Below are 18,606 nucleotides of genomic sequence, written 5' to 3'. Positions count from 1 at the left end.
GTAAATGAGCAGAGTTACCTTTGGTCTTAGAGCTGTCTGCTCGGATCCCCCACCCGCAGCGATGTACCTGTTAAGGCTTCAGTTCCGCGTGAGGGTTTATCGAGCAGGAAGAGCCTGTTTCTCCAGCGGTCCCTACCTCGCTGGGAACAGTTAACAGCTGCTGACTTCATGCAAACCTCTGGCACTAATTAACCACTGCCAGAGGGAGCAGGCAGAGGGGTGGGATGGAGACGGATCAGCGATTGGTTTGGGGCTGAGGACAGAGGGTGGGATTTGGTGCTTCTGTGCTCTGGGTTACAACATCTGGAGAGGATCTTCCTCCTAGGAAGGCGCGTAGCAGCCCGGGAGGTGGGGGTTCTCATCCGTAAGCAGGGACTGCTGGGTGTTCAGCATGTCTTTCATCCAGGTAGACAAGGACTCAGATTTTCCTCTCCAAAATCTCCCCTATGGGGTTTTCTCCACTAAGGAGGAGGTGAGTAACAGCAAACTTTGTCCTTGGGGTGTTGTAATTGTTCCGAGGCTATGAATAAGAGCAGAAATTCCCGGCAATCTGGGATAAAGGAAAACTTCCCAGCCTGAGACACTTGCACGGGCTTCCTGACTTGACAACAAAACTGTAGCTGCCACATTGTCTTTTTTCTTAATGCGGTTATTTTGATGACAGCTTCTTTCAAATTGCACAAAAGAAATGAAAAGTGTTAATACTTATAAGAAGTACTTTGGCTAATACATACAGTGGTTTTTGTGTGTTTTTTACTGTTTTTGTGAAATCATTAAATCTGCGTTTGATCCTTTCACTCTAAGTAGAGGCACGGCACAGTTTGCACTGACTTTTTTTTTTTAACTCGATCCCTCATTTTCTTTGTGACTGAGCGTAATCTCACTGTCACCCTTTAGAAGCCACATTAAATATTTATTTTAAGCTACTGTTAATTCTGTAGCGCCCAGTCCCTCTTGCACAACATGAACTGACATAAGAGAAAAGTGAAGTCTGAATTGAAAACACTCTATTTGCAAGCGAGTGTTGTCTTCTGGTCTGTTAAGAGCCTGCTCTTGGTGAGTTTGTTTGGTGGCTGCAAAAGCATTAAACCAGGGCACAAAATGTGTGTTTCATTTCTGTCTTTGCAGCTGACCCGTTGGGTTTTATTGGGCGTGCATTTATGCAACGATGCATTAAACGTGTAAAAGTGTGTTATGTTTAAAGCTGTGCCCAAAGGCTGCAGATTGAGCCAGCTTCGGGCCTTATATTTTACGATCACATAAGAAAACATGGTTCAACCTTTCTTCCAAGGAGGTAGCTCCCAATTCCCATTTTCATGAGAACTGAGCCCAGCTAGGCTGAACCTCACACCTCTGAGTGCCTGACGGGATGGAGCCCTGGAGATGTGTCCTCCTGGAGAAAGGGAAACGAGCCAAGAGCTGCATCTCGGAAGGAAAAAGTGGAGGGTTTATTTATCATTGCTCACGGAAGCTTCACGATTATCTCCTGGTTTCTGCTGTCTTGGCTTATCCATGCAGGTTTAAAAAAAAAAGAATTTAAACCAGAAGATTGTGTTTTCTGATGTGGTATTTTCCAAAGATAAAAGTGAGATGGTTCATTTAATCTCCTCGTAGATGTGTCTGTTGTTATCTAGCAAGTTTAGATTATTTCTCTGCCTTCTCCAGTAACTGTTCTCTGAAGAAAACATCTTCGCTCAAACCCTATGAAAAGACAGGCAAGGACTTACGGAAATTATTTAGGAAAATAATGTTCTAAAAGTAGCCCAATGTTTTACTGATTTCAAGCTAAAGCAGTTGATGTCATTCCTGACTCCCCCAGTTACAAATTAACCTGGCATGACCTTTAGTTTTTTCTGCAGGAATGTTTGCTGAATAAATATTTATTATCACATTTGGAATCTCGTTTAGAAATTAAAGGTTAAAAAATAGGTTTAATAGCATAGATTTTCATAGATGGTTATTCCCTTTTGATAAGCTAGTTTTCGTAATGACTGTAACTAGTTTGTCTTTATTTGCCTAAAGACATGAATAATTGAAATTTGTCTTTGAACGCTGCAGCATTTTTATAACCCCCCGTACAGCTGTGGCAGAGCTGCAGTGGGACCGTCCGTGCTGCTCCCCCGCTGTCGCCGCCGGCTCCGCACGCGCTTGGCGCCGGCCCCGCGAGAGCTGGGGTGGATGAACAGGGTCTTTGTGTCATAGGTTGCATCTGTCCGGCGAATGCAGCCACAACCTACCGTACAGGCGGGAAGCTGTTCCTGTAGCGAGGATCTAGAGGAGGGTTTGCATGCAGGTCCTGGGCTCCTTGCATGGCGTGAGGATGGGTTATGTAGGGCAGCCTCATTCGACGTGGTACAGAAATAACGTGGCTGAGCAAGATGCGCTGCGTTCCCGGTATCGTCAGCGGAGTCCAGAGCACTCTGTCTTCTGGGGAGAAACGGTGGTGCAGAAATGCCCATTTCTCTCTCTGGTTACATGGTTATAGGGATGAGATCAATCCTGCCCATAGCGTGTCTATGCTTCAGTTCCCCGCCTGTACAAGGAGGAATAGCATTTTCCTACTTCACAGCATATTTCAGATGTATGGGCTTATTCTGCAATGCTTGTCATTAATGAGGGAGGGGCAAATACTTCTGGGGGAAAGGGAGCAGAGAAAGAAAACTCTGGTTGTTGTCCTGTCCTTCCCCCAAAAGATGGGGATGAGGAGAAGGCTCTCTCCCACCCTTCAAGGGAGTCTGCAATGATGCTCTGCCTCTAGGTCTTAACGTTTTTCAGCATCCAGTCTCATCAACTAGCTTTTAATGGTCAATTGCTGTGATATCAGACCCTTGTCCCTGATGGATTAAACTCTCTGTGGTCACTCTCTTCCCCCATGCCCTCTTTGGAGGATTTGTGGGTACAAGCATAAATTCTTCTTCTCTTCCCCCCCCCCCCGCCCCCTCGCTGCTTTGCAGCCTAGGCACAGGCTCGGGGTAGCGATTGGAGACCAGATTTTGGATCTCAGCGTCATTAAACATCTGTTCAATGGACCAGCTCTTGCCAAACATCAGCATGTCTTTGACCAGGTATTTATCAGAGTCTGTTGTTCTAATTTCCACACACATTTTAGAAATATTCCATAAGGGATTTTAGCAACTTGTGGTGAGATAATGAACATGAACTGGAAATGTGTTGCCAGGCGGGCTCTGCTTACAGGGAAAGCTCATCACACTGCGATAGCAAGGAGAACAGAGGCATCGGGGGTCCAAAGGACATTTTCACTGAAAGTTTCATCAGGCTTTGGCAATGCAGGGGTCTGACACAAAGCCTAAACATCACTTCAATCCCGCTTGTGCCTTCAACACTTCATGGCAAGGAATCAGATGGGATTTTAATGACAGGGAGGTTGTGTTAAGGGTAAAGGTAAATGCAGATGACCTCTGGTTACAGCTAGTTGAGATGTCAAAGCCGCTAAGGTCTGAAGTAGTGTGTTAGGATGGGCATGATGCAAACGTGCAGCAGGTCCTGCTTCAGAGGGCTTGTGGTGGGAGGACGGGAGTGCAGGCAGTTGTGAACAGGCAGGACAGGCAAGCTGGGCAGCCACCGCTGCGTAACCCCGGCCCCCAGGCATCGAGCCCTGGGATGAAAGTTGAGGACGTCTTCCATGCGCGCGAAGGTGAAGCAAAACATGGTCTTTTATCTGCCACCCCACCTCTCCGTGTCGCCCGTCAGCCTACCCTGAACGCCTTCATGGGGCTGGGCCGGGCGGCGCGGACGGAGGCCAGGGGTGTTCTCGAAGCTGCTGTCAGCCGGCGAGCCGGCCCTGAGGGACAACGTGGAGCTGCGGAGAAGGTGAGGGAGCGGAGAGTCGCCACGGGGCGCGGTGGCCTTCCAGCTGCGCCTGCGTCACCCGCATCGCTCGGTGATCCAAGGCACCAAAATCGAAGGTCTGAACGTGGCCACCTGCCGCCTACATGGGAATTAACTGGGGTTTGAGCATATTGAGAGCTTCCTTCTCTTAATTATGTCTCTGATTAATCCTTTAACTGCCCACAGATCCGGGGTGTCACCCTCCACCTGGGAACACCGAGCTCTGCCCTGGGGTGTGCCCAGACCTGCTGCCTCCGTGGAGGCCGGGCTGGGCTGCCCGGGCAGTCGTGGGGCCAGCCTGGCTCGCTGACCACGGCCCTCCACCACGGCCTTCCACGGAGACGTGGCTGCAAGGGTCTCCACTCCACCTCTCCCACCTCCCCCAGCACTGCCCTGCCTGTCCCGCCTGGAGCATCTTCTGGCGTGGGGAGACCCCTCCAATTGCTCCTCAGAAACCGCCTGACTTTGCTAAAACCGATCTTCTTGTCGCAAATTGGCTTCAGATACGGGACAGCTCACGGGTGTAGGAGCGGGGGGGGAGGACTGTGCTCTGCTCTGTGCTGCGCTGACGGAAAACGTGTGTGTCCATTGATCAGACACCTACTTGTTTGTCCAGAGTGATGCTTTAAACGCTGCAAGCGCCTGTCCCAGCAGCAAGCAGGAGCCGTTCCTAAACCGGGGTGGTTTAGGCACACACGTGCAGGAGAGGGGTTGAACCGCTGCTTGACACAGGGACCTTCCCTGAGCAAGCCCAGCAGTTCGCATCGGGCACCCTGAGAGCCATGTCCCATAAAATCATCCCTTCCACGCAGCAGAGGCAGCAGTGACGTGCTCAGCTCAAGCATGGGCATGGGGTGTTCCTCTGCGCCCCTTGGGGAACCAGCCGGCTCACCTCATGCGTGCCTCCCTTCCCATTCACATCCTGACGGATGCTCCTTTCCATAAGGAGCACTGGGTCATAACCATCCCAGTAACAGCAGCTTGTGCAGTCATCTTAGTTTTTCTGCAAGTTTTTTTGCTGCAAGGCCTTGCAAAATAAATTTAAAAAGGAGCTAGGAGAGCGAGTTGGCTTCTTACATGCTTATAAACCACTTGTGGGCGAGAGCTGCAAGTTTTCTGAGAGCTGAAACTGTTGTTTTTCATTTCAGAGCGTTTGTACCTCAAGCTTCTGCGACGATGCACCTGCCAGCCCACATCGGTGAGTCTCCCGCAGCTGCGGGCTGCTCAGCGCTGCCCTTCGCTCCCGCCCGGAGAAGCTGCTTTATTTCCAGCTTGCTCAGACAGACACATCATAGCTCTGACAGGGAATGGGTTTTGCAAGAGCCAGAAGTAGATTATTGTCCGTAATGAAAGGTAGGTGCTGTCTGTGGCACAAGAATAAAAGCCTGGGGAAGCTCAATAGCAGCCAGAAAATTCCTGGATGCAATTTTCACTAAATCAGGGTTGTCTGGTGCCACATAACTTTTGTCATCAGATTGGCATCGCTAAAGGCCTTTGTGACTAGAGCCAGGGAAGAAACACTTGTTCCGTTTCCAACATTTTCCCCATTTGCCATCAGAAAATAATTCAGATCTTCCAAAGTTTTGCAAGGGTGATACTCCAGCATAGTCTCATAAACAAGCATGGGTCTCCACTCCCAGACTGTTACTCTGCATCCCAAATCTTACCTCCACTCCTGTGAGGCCATGGGCTGCTTTGGAGTTAGTGTATCCATATAGATATATAAACATTTTCCTGGTTTTAACAGAAATTTGTATTTGGACCCAAACCAAGTTGATCAAAGTCACTCGGGGGATGTGACCTTCACAAGAGCAGAGATGTGAACTCGCCCATCTCCCAGCCAAGCCCTGTTCCCGCTGGGCTTTCTGCTCCCGTGGGGCACAGCCCTGGTTTGGGACAAAGTTTAGCCCGGCCCAAAGGAACCGTGATGAGTTTCCAAAGATGTGACACCTTCCTGCAAATAATTTCAGGTTGAATATGTCTTGTCAAAAATTTGCTGGCTCCTAGCACTCGTGAGTGCTGTGGGTGAGAGCGCTGCCCTGGCAGTGTGACACGGGCTGTATCAGGCAGCTACAAGTCATTTAGGTTTCCACTACACTTACGTTCAGCTCTGTCCTGTGCACGATTCGTGCTTGTTCTGAGAGAAAGCACTGGCTGTATCCTCTGCTGGGGCTGCGAGATCACTTACTTGCAAAACAACTTAATGTGATGTAAATGCTCCCTCCCAAGTTGAGTTTTTTCCCCCCAAACCCTCTGATTTCCCAGTAATCTGAAAGGTGGGGAGCTGTTTGCCAGGGATGGCAGCAGAGGGCAGCAGATGTCCTGAGTACGAGCCGATTCCCTCCGCCTGGGTACCACCGGCAAGACAAAAGGAGCAGTGGAACTCAGCTTGCCTCTGGAAAGCTGGCTGCTGCTTTGTGTCCATGTGCTTTTTCCCCCTCTTCTCTACTGAAGGCTTCAAAAAAAAAGCCAGTTTTGTATGCATAATTTATAGGTGAACTGTTAATCACCACCTTTATGCTATTAATTACATCCCTGTGCTAATAATATTAAATGTGGCTACATGCCTCTGCATAGTGCTCTCGCTGTCTCCTTTTCTGCTCTTTTCATTGCCAGCAGCGTACGATGTGCTTTAGCCCCAGTAGATGAGGGAATTTCCTACCATTGATCCCTATTTTATGGGTTTCTTTTCATGCAGGAGATTACACTGACTTCTATTCTTCACGCCAACATGCCACAAATGTTGGGATCATGTTCAGGGGGAAGGAGAACGCTTTGATGCCTAACTGGTGGGTAGTTCAGGTTTTTCTCTGGTGCAGCGTTATTTTGCGTGCTTATCTGTACATATATATAATTTTTTCAAGATCTGAGTAGTCTGTCAGGAAAATACTGATTTCAGTTCATAGCGGATGAGAATCTGTACTGTCAAGAGTTCGATACCAGAACTGAAAACCACATTCCCCCAGCCTTAGTCATGTCTGCACTGCATTTCATTGCATCAGCCGCACCAATTACGACGCAGGCCTTTGGTTCAAAGACAGATTTACCTAAGAAATTGTTTTTTGCTGAGTGACAAGACAGCAGGGTTTAAGCTCCAAGGAATTAAATGGAGCAGTGGCACAGAAGTGCATTAAGACTGCTACATGGCTTTGGATTATAGTTCGCTCACGTCTTTATATCAGAGCAAGTAAGGTGCAAATGTCCATGCCCATCTATGCAGAGCTCTGTCCTGGTACCTCGCACCCCCATGGTGGTTCCACCCCAGAAAGCTGCTCTGGATGGCGATGGTTACACAGCTAACCTGCGCTCTGTGATGCTCTTTCACAAGGCTGAACTTGCCTGTCGGTTATCACGGCCGGGCATCATCCGTTGTGGTGTCTGGGACGCCCATCTGGAGACCTGTGGGGCAAATGAGACCTGACAATGGTGAGTCCCTGGTAGGCTTTTAATGTGGCTTCTTATTTTTTTTATTTTTTATTTTTCCTGCACATCACAGACGAGTGGAAAGGAAGGGTCTGGGATGCCTCGTCTAAAGCCCAGCCTGGGGTCAGGGCAAGAGAAAGCCCTGAGTTAAGCCCATCTTGTGTTTGCATGCCAGGCAGATCAGCTGCTCTGTTTCTTCTGGCTGTTACTTTTATTTCCCTACCTGCCTCCCTGTCATAAAATACTCTTTCTTCTACCCACAGATAAACCTCCAGTGTTTGGTGCTTGTAAGCGTCTGGATATCGAGTTAGAAATGGTAAGATGGGGCTTTTTTTCCCTACCACTTGAAAAACATTAAAATAGAAATGGGGAAGAAAAGGCAGGTTTAGCTTCTTCTAAAATGAATGTCTTGTAAGGTCCATTCCTGTGTTTCCCTCTGAGCAGTCTGTGCAGCAGGCAATAAAGATTTCCATGGAGGAAACCTTCCTTCTGATGACTTGCAGGGTGCATTAGCTCATTGAGTGGTTTGCTAATACAGCTTTCAGGCTGGAAAACAGCTCGTCTGGCCAAACCTGAGCACTAGTGCAGCAGTCTGGAAGCAGGCAGGCATAATTCTTTTTATCAGACACCACAGCCTGTTATCTGGTTAGCAGTTACCTCTGCACTGCAGCCAGGATCTTTTAATGGACGCTGGGGATTTTGGAAGTGCAGGCTGTCTGCGCCTTGAGTCTAAAGCGGAGGCAGCCGTGAGTTCTTGGGAGTGCAATTCAAACTCCTCATCCTTCTGGCTGGAAAGATGAAACCTGTGCTGTGGGTGTTGTAACAAAACACCCTTGGAAGGTGCATCTTCTTGTGGCTTAGTGTTGTCCGGAAAGGAGAGTTTTATAGGATCGTTCATTATGATTTATATCATTTTTATATGCTTTACACCCCATCTCTCCCCTTTAAAAAAAAAAGTCTAATATGAAGGGAAATGGTACTAAAAATGCACTGAAAGCCTTTAATGCTTTGCAGATCAATGCTATGAAGTGGGAGGCAGTCCCATAAAGTGGGGTACACAAAGTGCTGCCTCTGCTTTGCAGCCTGAGTTTTACCACTGGCTGCTGTGAGAGCGGATTTAGACTGATGAAGTCTTTGGAAGAAAAAACTTCCATATTGTTGGCAGAAGGAGACAACTGAGATTCCCTGTAGAATTCTCTGCCACATGCTCAGAAAGGCTGTGCATTTTCTAAGGGAGCAAGTGCAGGCACCCCGTTCATGACCTGTTTTACTTAGTGGCTGCATTTCTCCACCTGCCTCCTCTTCCCCACTGTCATGGCAGGCTCCAGCCGCGTTCAGCATCCCCTCAAATGACTTTAAACTCTTTCCTGTTCGCTGTCTGCAGCAAACAGAGCCACTTCAGTGGGAAAACCTGTTCTGCATCCAGATTATAATTAGGAGGGACCATTTTTGCTCCTGCGTTTTGACAACGTCTTGCCCTTGTTTAATGTCTGTCTCTTAGCAACACAGTGCTTTTAAGTATTTCAAGCCTGCCAGCTTCATGGAGGGGAAGAAAGAGGGTGTAGGCCATGGTTTTTGTCTAATTGTGTATGGGAAATGATGCAAAATCCCATCCTGTCCAGCCTCTGCTGCTTGTGCGGGTAACCCTCTGTGCAGTAAAGATTTTTAGCTTCAAAAACTTCCATAATAAACATTTTGCTTTTCAATTTCAGGCATTCTTTGTAGGTCCTGGAAACAAGTATGGGGAGCCAATTCCTATCAGCAGAGCCCAGGAGCACATCTTTGGGATGGTCCTTATGAATGACTGGAGCGGTAATGATGCTGCAGGGGTCTGCCTGGAGAGGGGGTTACAGCGTCATGAGAAACCTTAGATAGGGATAAATTATATATCTTAATAGTAGAATAGAGATCATTGAAACCACTGGGTACAGTTGGAAGGGATGAAAATGAAATGCTGTCTGCATTTCTCAGGCTCTATCTCAATCCGTCTTCAATCAATCAGTAGAACCAGAAATTGCTGCCTAATGAAGATTTATTTACTTATGAAAGAGCTAATATCAGTTTAGTTTCTTCTGGGCAGGGATGGAGCAGCCCTAAGAATGGTGATTCCAACAGAGGATTGATTTCAGTGTCAGGAGTAGGAAAAGGACTTGCTAATCACAAATCCCTCAGTCTCTGCATAGATTTAACTAGTTGAAATCGGCCCTATGACTGGCACGGACCATTAGCTGAGTGTAAAAGCATTAACGAAACTGGGGATAAAAACACTGGTTATATGGGGATGGCCTGACTTGTTTTAATTATTGCTGACTTTTCTTCCTAATCTAGCTGGTCTAAGAAAATTGGGTTGAGGGTCTGGAAGGGATGGATTTAAATCAGGATTTGGGCACAATGGCTAGAAAAAGTTGGTGATAACATTTCCAATCCGTCTTTCAAAGGTGTGACGGCTGCCCAACTCCTAGGATATGTTTAACAGCATTGCTTTGAATTTTCTCTTCCTAGCCCGCGACATCCAGAAATGGGAATACGTTCCTCTGGGTCCGTTCCTGAGCAAGAGCTTTGGCACAACCATCTCTCCATGGGTTGTTACCATGGAAGCTCTCATGCCATTCGTGTTGCCAAACCCTGTCCAGGTTAGCAAGAGAAAGGGTTGAAATAAAGGAAAAGCAGTGCTAGAAATATCTTAGCAGAACTGGTAGGTCCCATCAGTAGAAATCACTGAGCTGTATCAATGCCAAGCACTTTCTTCATAGAGTTTACAGGTGTGATCCTGCTTCCAAACATATGAAGGCACCCCGGGCCCTCTGAGTTCAGACGCTCATTGATGTCACCGGCGCTGGCACACAGTGCCCTGAGCTGTCATCCTGCCTGCCTGAGCAGGGCAGAAAAATCATCTCCTTTAAAACACCTGGAAAATAAACTGATCAGAGAGCATCTTGTTAGCGTTTGGTAGCACTTAGCATCCAGCAAGCAGTCCTGAGAGAGTGGACTCAAGCCAAAACACTGTGGTCAAGCATTTCCAGTTGTCTGCATTATGTAGACATTTAGTTAAAATTGAAAAAGATAATAGTCTTGCAGAGAACTCACCATCTTCTCTGTGCAGACACAAAGCAAAGGTGTGCTAGCACTGTATTTGTTTTGGATTAACATCCATGCCATAATGATGGAGAGGGCTTTTGGACCCCACGTGCAGAAAAAGGAATTGGATTATATGGATATCTTCAGAAAGATCTTTAAAAGCGTGTGCATAAGAGCAAGCAAAGCAATAACCTGAGCAGTAACAACAGTGAAGTAAATGGGGTGTGCAGCACAGGCTGGTTAAACAAAAAGTCACTGGGATGGCTTGTGGAATTTTTCCTTTCTGTTTCTTTAGCCTGTGATACCTTTTATATGCTTTTAGGATCCCAAGCCGCTGCCCTACCTTCAGGATAAAGAACCCTACACTTTTGACATCAAGCTCTTTGTTGCTATTAAAGGTACGGCAATGCTGAGTGGGTTATAAAGCTGAAATTGCCAATTAAGGAATGCAGAACCACCACGTATCCAGACAATTTGCTCTTGGCTCTGTGGTCCTCCTTTTCCATCTTTGCCCAGATCGCCTCTGTCAGAGAAAGAGGCAAAGCTCTTCATGCTCCCCGTTGGCCGTGCAGCAATGTGTCAAGGAGGCAATACCTCCCAGGTAATCAGCTTACGATGAGGAGGGTCCCTGCGGGGTCTGCCTGCATGGGCAGGGGTAAGCAGGGCATGGAAAGAGCAGATGTTAACCCAGCTCAGACCCCCAGCCCATGGCGCTGCTGCCCGGTAGATCCAGGTGTTCCTCCTGTAGTAGAGCAGAGAGTAGGAAATGGGCAGCTTGATGCTACCCTGGTGCCATCCACACGCTTGTTTTCTATGCAATGCTGGCCTTCGTATCAATAGAAAATGTTATTACTTGTTTCTTGCTAGGGCTTACAATGATAAAAGAAGTCTCCATCCATCTGTAAAATCAAAAGACTCCAACATCATTCATCCAACACAAATTGCTTCCCTGTTTCTTATTTTCTATTTTCTGCAGGAGAAGGAATGAGCATGCCAACTACTATATGCAGATCCAATTTCAAGGTAAGACTCCAGTATCTTTTATTTGTTTGAAATCTTGCTGATGCCATCAGCTCCAGCCTTAGGCAATTTCAAACACTGATTTTTGCATTAGCTGAAGATCAAACCTGGTGCGTGTGTGCGGATGGGACAGAGGGAAAAAAGTGAAGGGTGGTGATAGTTCACCCCTGCTGAGATGGAAACACCTGAATGCTCGGGTACCGAAGAAGGGGGCAGCTCTTTCCGCTGCTCAGTTTAGGGTGCCCAGAACACCGTAAGTTGTGTGCTCATTTGGCAGGGAGCAGTGAGAGCAGAGGACTTGCCATGCCAAGGTGCAATACAGCTTTGCAGTCCCAGCTGGTAATTCAGATGCAGATTTGCTACTGCAACACCGCTCCAAGCCCGGGTCTGCCCTTGTCCCTGCTGTGGACAACGTGGTGGCTCTGCCTCTCCAGGCTGATTGAAGCCAGGAGGTATATGTACCAGCTGCAGGAGTTCTCAATCAATTGTTTATTCACATTTGGTTCATGCATAGTAATTACCTTAATCAGTAAATCAGTAGTCAGCAAATCAGTAATAAGGAGATCTTTCTATAAAGCCACTAAAATACTGGACTTAATCATGGATTCTGGGTCAGCAGCGCTGGCCTTAAAGAGGAAGAAGAAGAGGAGAAATGACATCCAGCTGAAAGAAGAGAAATTTCAAGGGACTAAATTGCATGTTAAAGTATGTGTTTTATATGCACATAGCAGCTCCTGGTCATCATTTAGAAAGCAATCAGCCAGGCCACAGTAACTACTGAGAATGCAGCACTAAGTAACTGTGGAGGTTGCTTTTAGGCTGCTGAAGGTTCCTGATTAAATAAGGAAACTTTTCTTTAGGGACAATCTTACCAGCATCACCCTGAGAATGCAATACGTTCTGCATAGCCTAATGGCATGCCAGGAGGTTTGTCCTTCATGGCTTTAGCCTCCTCTTCCTCCTTCCTCCAGCACATGTACTGGACCATGAAACAGCAGCTGGCTCATCATTCAATCAATGGGTGCAACCTCAGACCTGGAGATCTCCTGGCCTCCGGCACAATCAGTGGACCTGTAAGTGTTTAAATAACGACAGTCACTGAGAACTGCTCAGCAATCCAAAACTGACTGAGCAGGGCTTTGGGTCTAAACCCTGTTTGACTTGAGCAGCCATGAAAATATCTGCAGTTCTTTTCTAGGCTCTTTGGGCTGATGCTTTGGTAGCCCCAAAATTGCACTGACAAGTGGTGGGGTTTTTGTTGTTACTGGTTTTTGGTTTTTAATCTCTCCTGTACTCCTTTCCCTAAGAACTATTTTACTACAGATACAAATTAATTTCTGTGCACAAGCATCCACATGGCCCATTTACGCTCTATGAAATGCAGCTTTTTTCTTTCTGAGAAGAATGTAAAAGGTGCATGGGTATAACTTTTAGTGTCTCTAATACTACATATTTGGAGCTAACGTCACAAGCTATTATTGTCCTTGAACTGCTATATGGGCAGTTGTTGCAATATATGGGTAACTTGGACTTTCTGAGACATCAAATATAAATCCCATTCATGCTGTCTGAAAGACAGCCTCAGGTAAGTTGTTTCCAAGTTGGGATACCTATACTTCCATTTTGAGCATTTCTGAAGTGCTTTTTGCTTCCTTCAAACTATCGTACTGCAGATTGTCATTAAAGACTTACAAACATTTGCCAGCTTTGCTCTTCTGAAGAACAAAATGTAAATAAAAATCCGAAATGTGACTAATAAAAGCACTGGATTTGTAGAATTGCCCTCGATTTGTTTCCATTCTCGCTGTAGCAGACCCAAACTACTTTTACAGGGTTTAGCACTATGCTAAACACACCAGATAAAGGCTGTAAGCATGACTGCTTATAGTGAGCAAGCAATTAAAATACAAAGGCAGGAAAACAAGCCAATATATCAATGCATTAAATCAACAGCAAAACTCTGTTCTATAGAGCTAACGTACTTGTGTGTCTACTTCCAGCAGCAAGTAGCTTAACAGCAGGACGGATACTAAAAAGTTGTTTATTTGTTTATGAACTCCTGCTGCAGGAGCCTGAGAGCTTTGGCTCCATGCTGGAGTTGTCCTGGAACGGAACAAAAGAAATCCCTCTCGGCAGTGGACAGTCTCGTAAATTCCTGCAGGATGGAGATGAAATCATTTTGACAGGTAATGGCCGAACAACTGCTCTCACGCTGCACCAAGGACATGTTTCCATAGATTGATCCCAGCAGTGTAAGCGCCTGGCAGGGAGATGGGCTATTCTGTACATACCTGCCACTCAAGCACAGTTGTTTCCATCCTACCTGTCAGGAGGCAAAAGCAGGTGGATAGAAATTTCCCTGCAATAAATGCTTTCTGGATTAGATTATTTGCTTTGCTAAGTACTTAATGATCTTGCTATGCCTGTGCGCGAGTGCTAAGGGGATGATGGAGGTAGGTTTGCCTTAATGAGCGAAAATATTCTGGGACTAGAAGCAGCTGACGTATTCTTGCCACCGCAGTCCAAGTTTGCATGTGGAGCAGAGCTTGGCAAATGCTGAAAAAAGTTATTTTTCAAATAATATTTTATTTGTAACATAGGCATATTCAATGAAGTGCGTTGCAAATCAAATATGTGGGAAACAGCATGAAGCCTGCTAGAACAGCTGACCAGCTCCCCTCTGAAAAGGGCTGTGCTTGAGAGCTGTTTCATGCTGGGCCATGGTTTTAATTTTCATCTTGATAAACTAAGGATTTTATGAATTAAAATCTACCATGGCGTTTTGTGATCTAAATCCCACTCCTACTTCTTTTTAATCCAAAAACTAGTGCTGAACAAATCTATTTTTTCCTTTCCTCTCATCTTGTCAACCCCTTTATGGCTTTGAGGTGGCAAATATTTGGCAAGAACAGCCGTGAGAAACTTTTGATTCAAGCCTGCGTATGTCTTTGCTACGTCGCCTACTGAATTTTTAGAGAGTATCTTGTGGGATGTTGTGCATCATCAGATGAGACCCAGCCAATGCCACACCTGGCTCTGAGCAACTCCATCATGCTGATGTGATCAGAGATAGTCTGCACAGGGAACAAAATGGCTCAAGCGATGTGAAAACACGAATGTGACTTAGGGCAGAGAAAATGTGACTGACTAATGCCTATGCAGCAACCTGAAGGACGTGATGGTGTGATGCTAGTATGTGTTCACATACCTATGCCTGCTTAATCCAACCAGGACTTTTAGGATTTTTGCCAAAATAGTCTAAAATTTCTCATTTCTGAGAAAGCATTTTAACAAAACCCAAGAACTTTTCTGTGATGAAGAAAAAAAAAAAAATGGATGTATTCTAGTCTGCCAGTGATGGCTCTATAAGCAGTTTTGGTAGTGCTGCAGCCAGAGCCCCAGTGCCTGCTGTCTGGCAGCCTACACAATAGCTTTGAAAATAATGTGATTTCTGTGGGGTGCTGCCAATTTTGCAGAGGAAGATGCTGAGACAACTGGAGGTTGAGATGTACTGGAGAGAGCTGTAGATGATGAAACCGAGGAGTCCCCAATACCTCTGACATCCTTCAGCCTCCCAACAACCCAGCGACTACTCATGCTGCAACGTGTAGGCATCTGACGCTGCTCTCCATAGGCTCCCTATACATTCAGTGCAGAGAGACACTCCTCCAGCAATTCAGGGTACCACACTGCCCTCCAGAGTTGCAGATCTCCCTCCAGTAACTACGCCAGTTGGGTATTATGAACGTCCCTTTGGAGTTACATGCTGACATCCTTATTGGCAATGAGCACCTTGCAGTTTGGGAGCTGCTGGCACAAGGTGGCCAGCTGAGGGACAAATGGGACTAGACCGTGACCCATCTTGTTCTTCATGCCCAGAACAAGCTGTGTTACTTAAATAAATACTTTAAATCCTGAATGTCTTTAATCTTTAAAGATGGCATGCTGGCATTGTTGTTAAGCTGGATGAAGGCACCGTTGCCACAGTGGGACAGTCTCATGTTAATCCGTCTGCTGTGCTATTTTACACTAGCAACAGTTTGTGATTGTAGTGATCAGGGCATCGGTGCCATTCGTGAGCCAGGCGCTGCTGGGGCTGTCTGCTGGGACAGTTTGGGATCTGCTCCTATTTAGTGATGTATGGCAGGTCCAGTGCCTTAAGGCACCCTTGAGGCAGGGCTAGTGCTACTGCACCCTCTCCCGAGGCTGTGCCATTAGCTCTTGCCAAGTGCCCAACCCATAATTTCTAGTCTCCTATTTCAACTTTGTGTTCTTGCTCCCCTTGTGGGAGCTATTTCAGAGCCCTAACACATAAAATAAGAGAAATATATTTTTCCCAAGAAGTGCATCTCGGGGAGGGAGCTTTGCAAGGGAAGGTTTCCTGATGGTGTGCTGCAGCCGGCTGCAAAAATCTCTCTGTAGCTCCTTGGCACTCTGCTCAGGCCAATGCTGCTGGCAGCACAGAGCTTGCTTTGTTAAATGTGCTGCTCCTTGGTACTGCTCTAAATCGTAGTCGACAGCGGGGATAACTAAACTGGACTGAAATAATAAGCCGGCGCTCAAAGGAAAGCTGGCAATGAAGCCTAATGAGACAAATGGAAACTGAGCTGAGCCTTAAAGCAAGTGTCTTACTCAAGTATTGCTTACGAATGAGGATTACCTGGCAGATACTGGGATGGTGTCTGTGGGCAGGCTGTTAAGCGAGCAGCTATAGACACTGCTGTCCTTGGAAAAACTTCATTTTGGCCTGGCTGCGAGAGCTGCGCTGTGGGTTAGAGCTGGCAGGGTCTGTCCTCATGCTGCAATAACTTTGGCTGCCCTGCAGCTTGGCCCACCCATCCTCCTCTTCCTCAGAGGAGGTTCCCACTGATCCGTGCTAAGGGTGGGAATTAGGGTTAAGGTCTGTTCTGTTCAGCTCCCTCTTGGCTTCTCGAAGGCAGCTGGTTTTTATTCCATGCAGGGAAGATGATGTATTCCATTATTTTAGGACAATCCATCTCTGACTATGAAATCAGTCCTTAAAATACAGTATATGCCACTTGTGTCCTTCCTTTGATCCGCTGTTATAGCGGAGAGCTACAGTAGGTCTCCTCAGCTGTTTCTTCCCAGAACAGTCTTCCCAGATGGGCCAGGAGCCCCTGCCTGTGTCCCCTCCCCTCCTTCATCTGCAGCTTTGCTAAGGGATGCTGTTTCTGGAGCAGCTCGGCTGGCCCGTGGCAGCAAGAGGCACTGCGGCATCTCCGTCCTAATGTCATCTCTCCCATCATGCAGGAGTAGGGAGAGATTGAATTGTCCTGTAGCTAGAGATGTTGTCACAGACCGGTAACTTCAGCAGCAGTCAGCAGACCTTCTATGTCTGTTTATATAATAAAGGATAAATGAATATTTTGAGTCAGATGCTGAGTTCCTCATGGAACCAAACTACTTGATTTTAGCAAGCGAAACAGTTTCTGCGAGGGTAGGTCCTGCTGTTTGAGGGGGTTAATGATCATCTTTCTGGCTATAAGCATCCCGATATCCCAAGAGCAGTCCTAATGCTGCAGAAAGAGAATCCAGCTTTACTTTATTAATTGCAAGGCTGGGCCAGGCAGCAAATCAGCTTGCCAGTTAGATTGATGATGCTGCAGGTTAGGTTTGAAAACAGAAATATTTCACATCGTGTTTGCTCTTTGATCATATTCACTGAACTTGCATATTGCTGCATTTGAGAGTTTGTGCTTCTTTTTTCTTTTTCAATATTCCTGGGCTACTTGAACTCCTCCAGGTGTTCTTTTTTTTACCCCTCATTGCATTTCTGAAATGTTTCGACTTGTTTTTGGTCTCTTTATGCCTTTATTCAATTTTATTCCTGGTAAAATCCTGCTGTCCTTACAGAACAAGCTGTCTGTTGTTTTCTGGCCCTAGGTTACTGCCAGGGCAATGGCTTCCGCGTGGGATTTGGCCAGTGCTCGGGAAAAATCCTTCCAGCCCTGTCGGATCCGTGATGACTGGAGTAAGGGGACATCCGAGGAGGAGGATCTCTCTCCCTGCCTCTAACAGTCATGCTGCTTTATTCAGATTTATTATTTTTATATGAGTGATTGGAATCTTATTATTTTTAATTATCAATAAATATCTTAAAGATGAATGTGGCTCTCTGGTGCGATAAGGAAAATATTTCAATGCTAGCTTAAAATTCTCGGAATAAGAATAAGATGATTTAAATGGAAAATGAGATTCTTAACTCTTCTACTGTATTAACAGTTTCTTCATAATTATAAAAAGAGGCTTTCAAGGAAACTTAAATATTCTGAGTACTAGATTGACGGTAACAGCAGAGATTGAATGCTGACTTCTTTTTTTCACAGTGTTCATATGCTGGAGGTAAAATCCTGAAGGCAAGTCACATATAAATGCTAAAAGCTCATAGACCATCCTGAATAAAAGAGAGTTACATGGCTATGCCCTAAACTAATTTGTAACGAAGCAATTTGCAAATGTGATAATCAATACAACTGAAAGCAGCAGGAAAGCAAACTAAAAAAGTACTGAACAAACTAACAAGCTTTTAAAATAGTGAAAACAGAAATTGTACTGTACAAGAAAAATCCCAACAAACAACTAACAATGATGAACAAGGCTCAGCACTAAACTCCTGCATCTTAGAAAGAAAATCTGTGCAGGTTTTGGAGCTCAACCCTTACTTTGCAGCACTGATGAGTACCTGGAAATGAACCCCAGCAGACTGCAACCAACAGCTGCCGCCCTCCCCTCGCCCCGGGAGCAGGCGGGTTGTCCCTACTCCTGCTGCCCTTGCACAAGCAGAGGCAACTCTCCATGTCCCAGAACAAAGATTGATGCCAGCCCTGAGCTGGGAGTCTGTGTTGGGGCATCCCTCAAAGGAGAGCATGGAGATACGAGTGATCCCCAGGCGCTCACCGGTGGCTGTCACACCTTGTCACCTAACAGGGGCTGCGGTAAGAGGACGCCGAGGAGGCAGACCCCCTTCCTGCACTCCCAAAAGGCATCTCTTGCCGTGGCATCCCCTTGCAGCAGGCAGTAAACAAAGCCACATGCCACTTTTCTCAAGTGTAAAGGGCATCTGCTGTCTCCCGCTGGTCTACAAATCAATTTAACTCTATGGCCAAGTGCCAAATCACATCAATTAGGGGATATTACTGACTGAAGGAGCTCAGGAGACCGGATAATGAACTCTGGTATAGTGCAAGGGGAACTTGTTAAATATTTGCTTGGTCC

The 18,606-nt window shown here is 46.4% G+C and overlaps 1 protein-coding gene across 1 annotated transcript; it reads left to right on the top strand.

The window, feature by feature from the left end:
• The first annotated feature begins 391 nt into the window (after positions 1–391).
• FAH (fumarylacetoacetate hydrolase (fumarylacetoacetase)) lies at positions 392–17,385 on the top strand. Its single transcript, XM_009586491.1, is given in 15 exon segments — positions 392–472; positions 2,955–3,065; positions 3,712–3,776; positions 3,778–3,831; positions 4,998–5,047; positions 6,548–6,638; positions 7,178–7,275; positions 7,536–7,588; positions 8,985–9,084; positions 9,775–9,905; positions 10,673–10,748; positions 11,327–11,373; positions 12,342–12,443; positions 13,439–13,556; positions 17,275–17,385. Coding segments are annotated over 15 exon segments (1,257 nt in total). The 3' UTR covers positions 17,355–17,385.
• The last annotated feature ends 1,221 nt before the right edge of the window (positions 17,386–18,606 follow it).

The sequence above is a fragment of the Fulmarus glacialis genome, unplaced genomic scaffold (assembly GCF_000690835.1).
Source record: "Fulmarus glacialis isolate BGI_N327 unplaced genomic scaffold, ASM69083v1 scaffold11701, whole genome shotgun sequence".
Taxonomy (NCBI): domain Eukaryota; kingdom Metazoa; phylum Chordata; class Aves; order Procellariiformes; family Procellariidae; genus Fulmarus; species Fulmarus glacialis.
The sequence above is the reverse complement of the archived record's forward strand: the minus strand, read 5'-3'. Positions and strand labels throughout refer to the sequence as shown.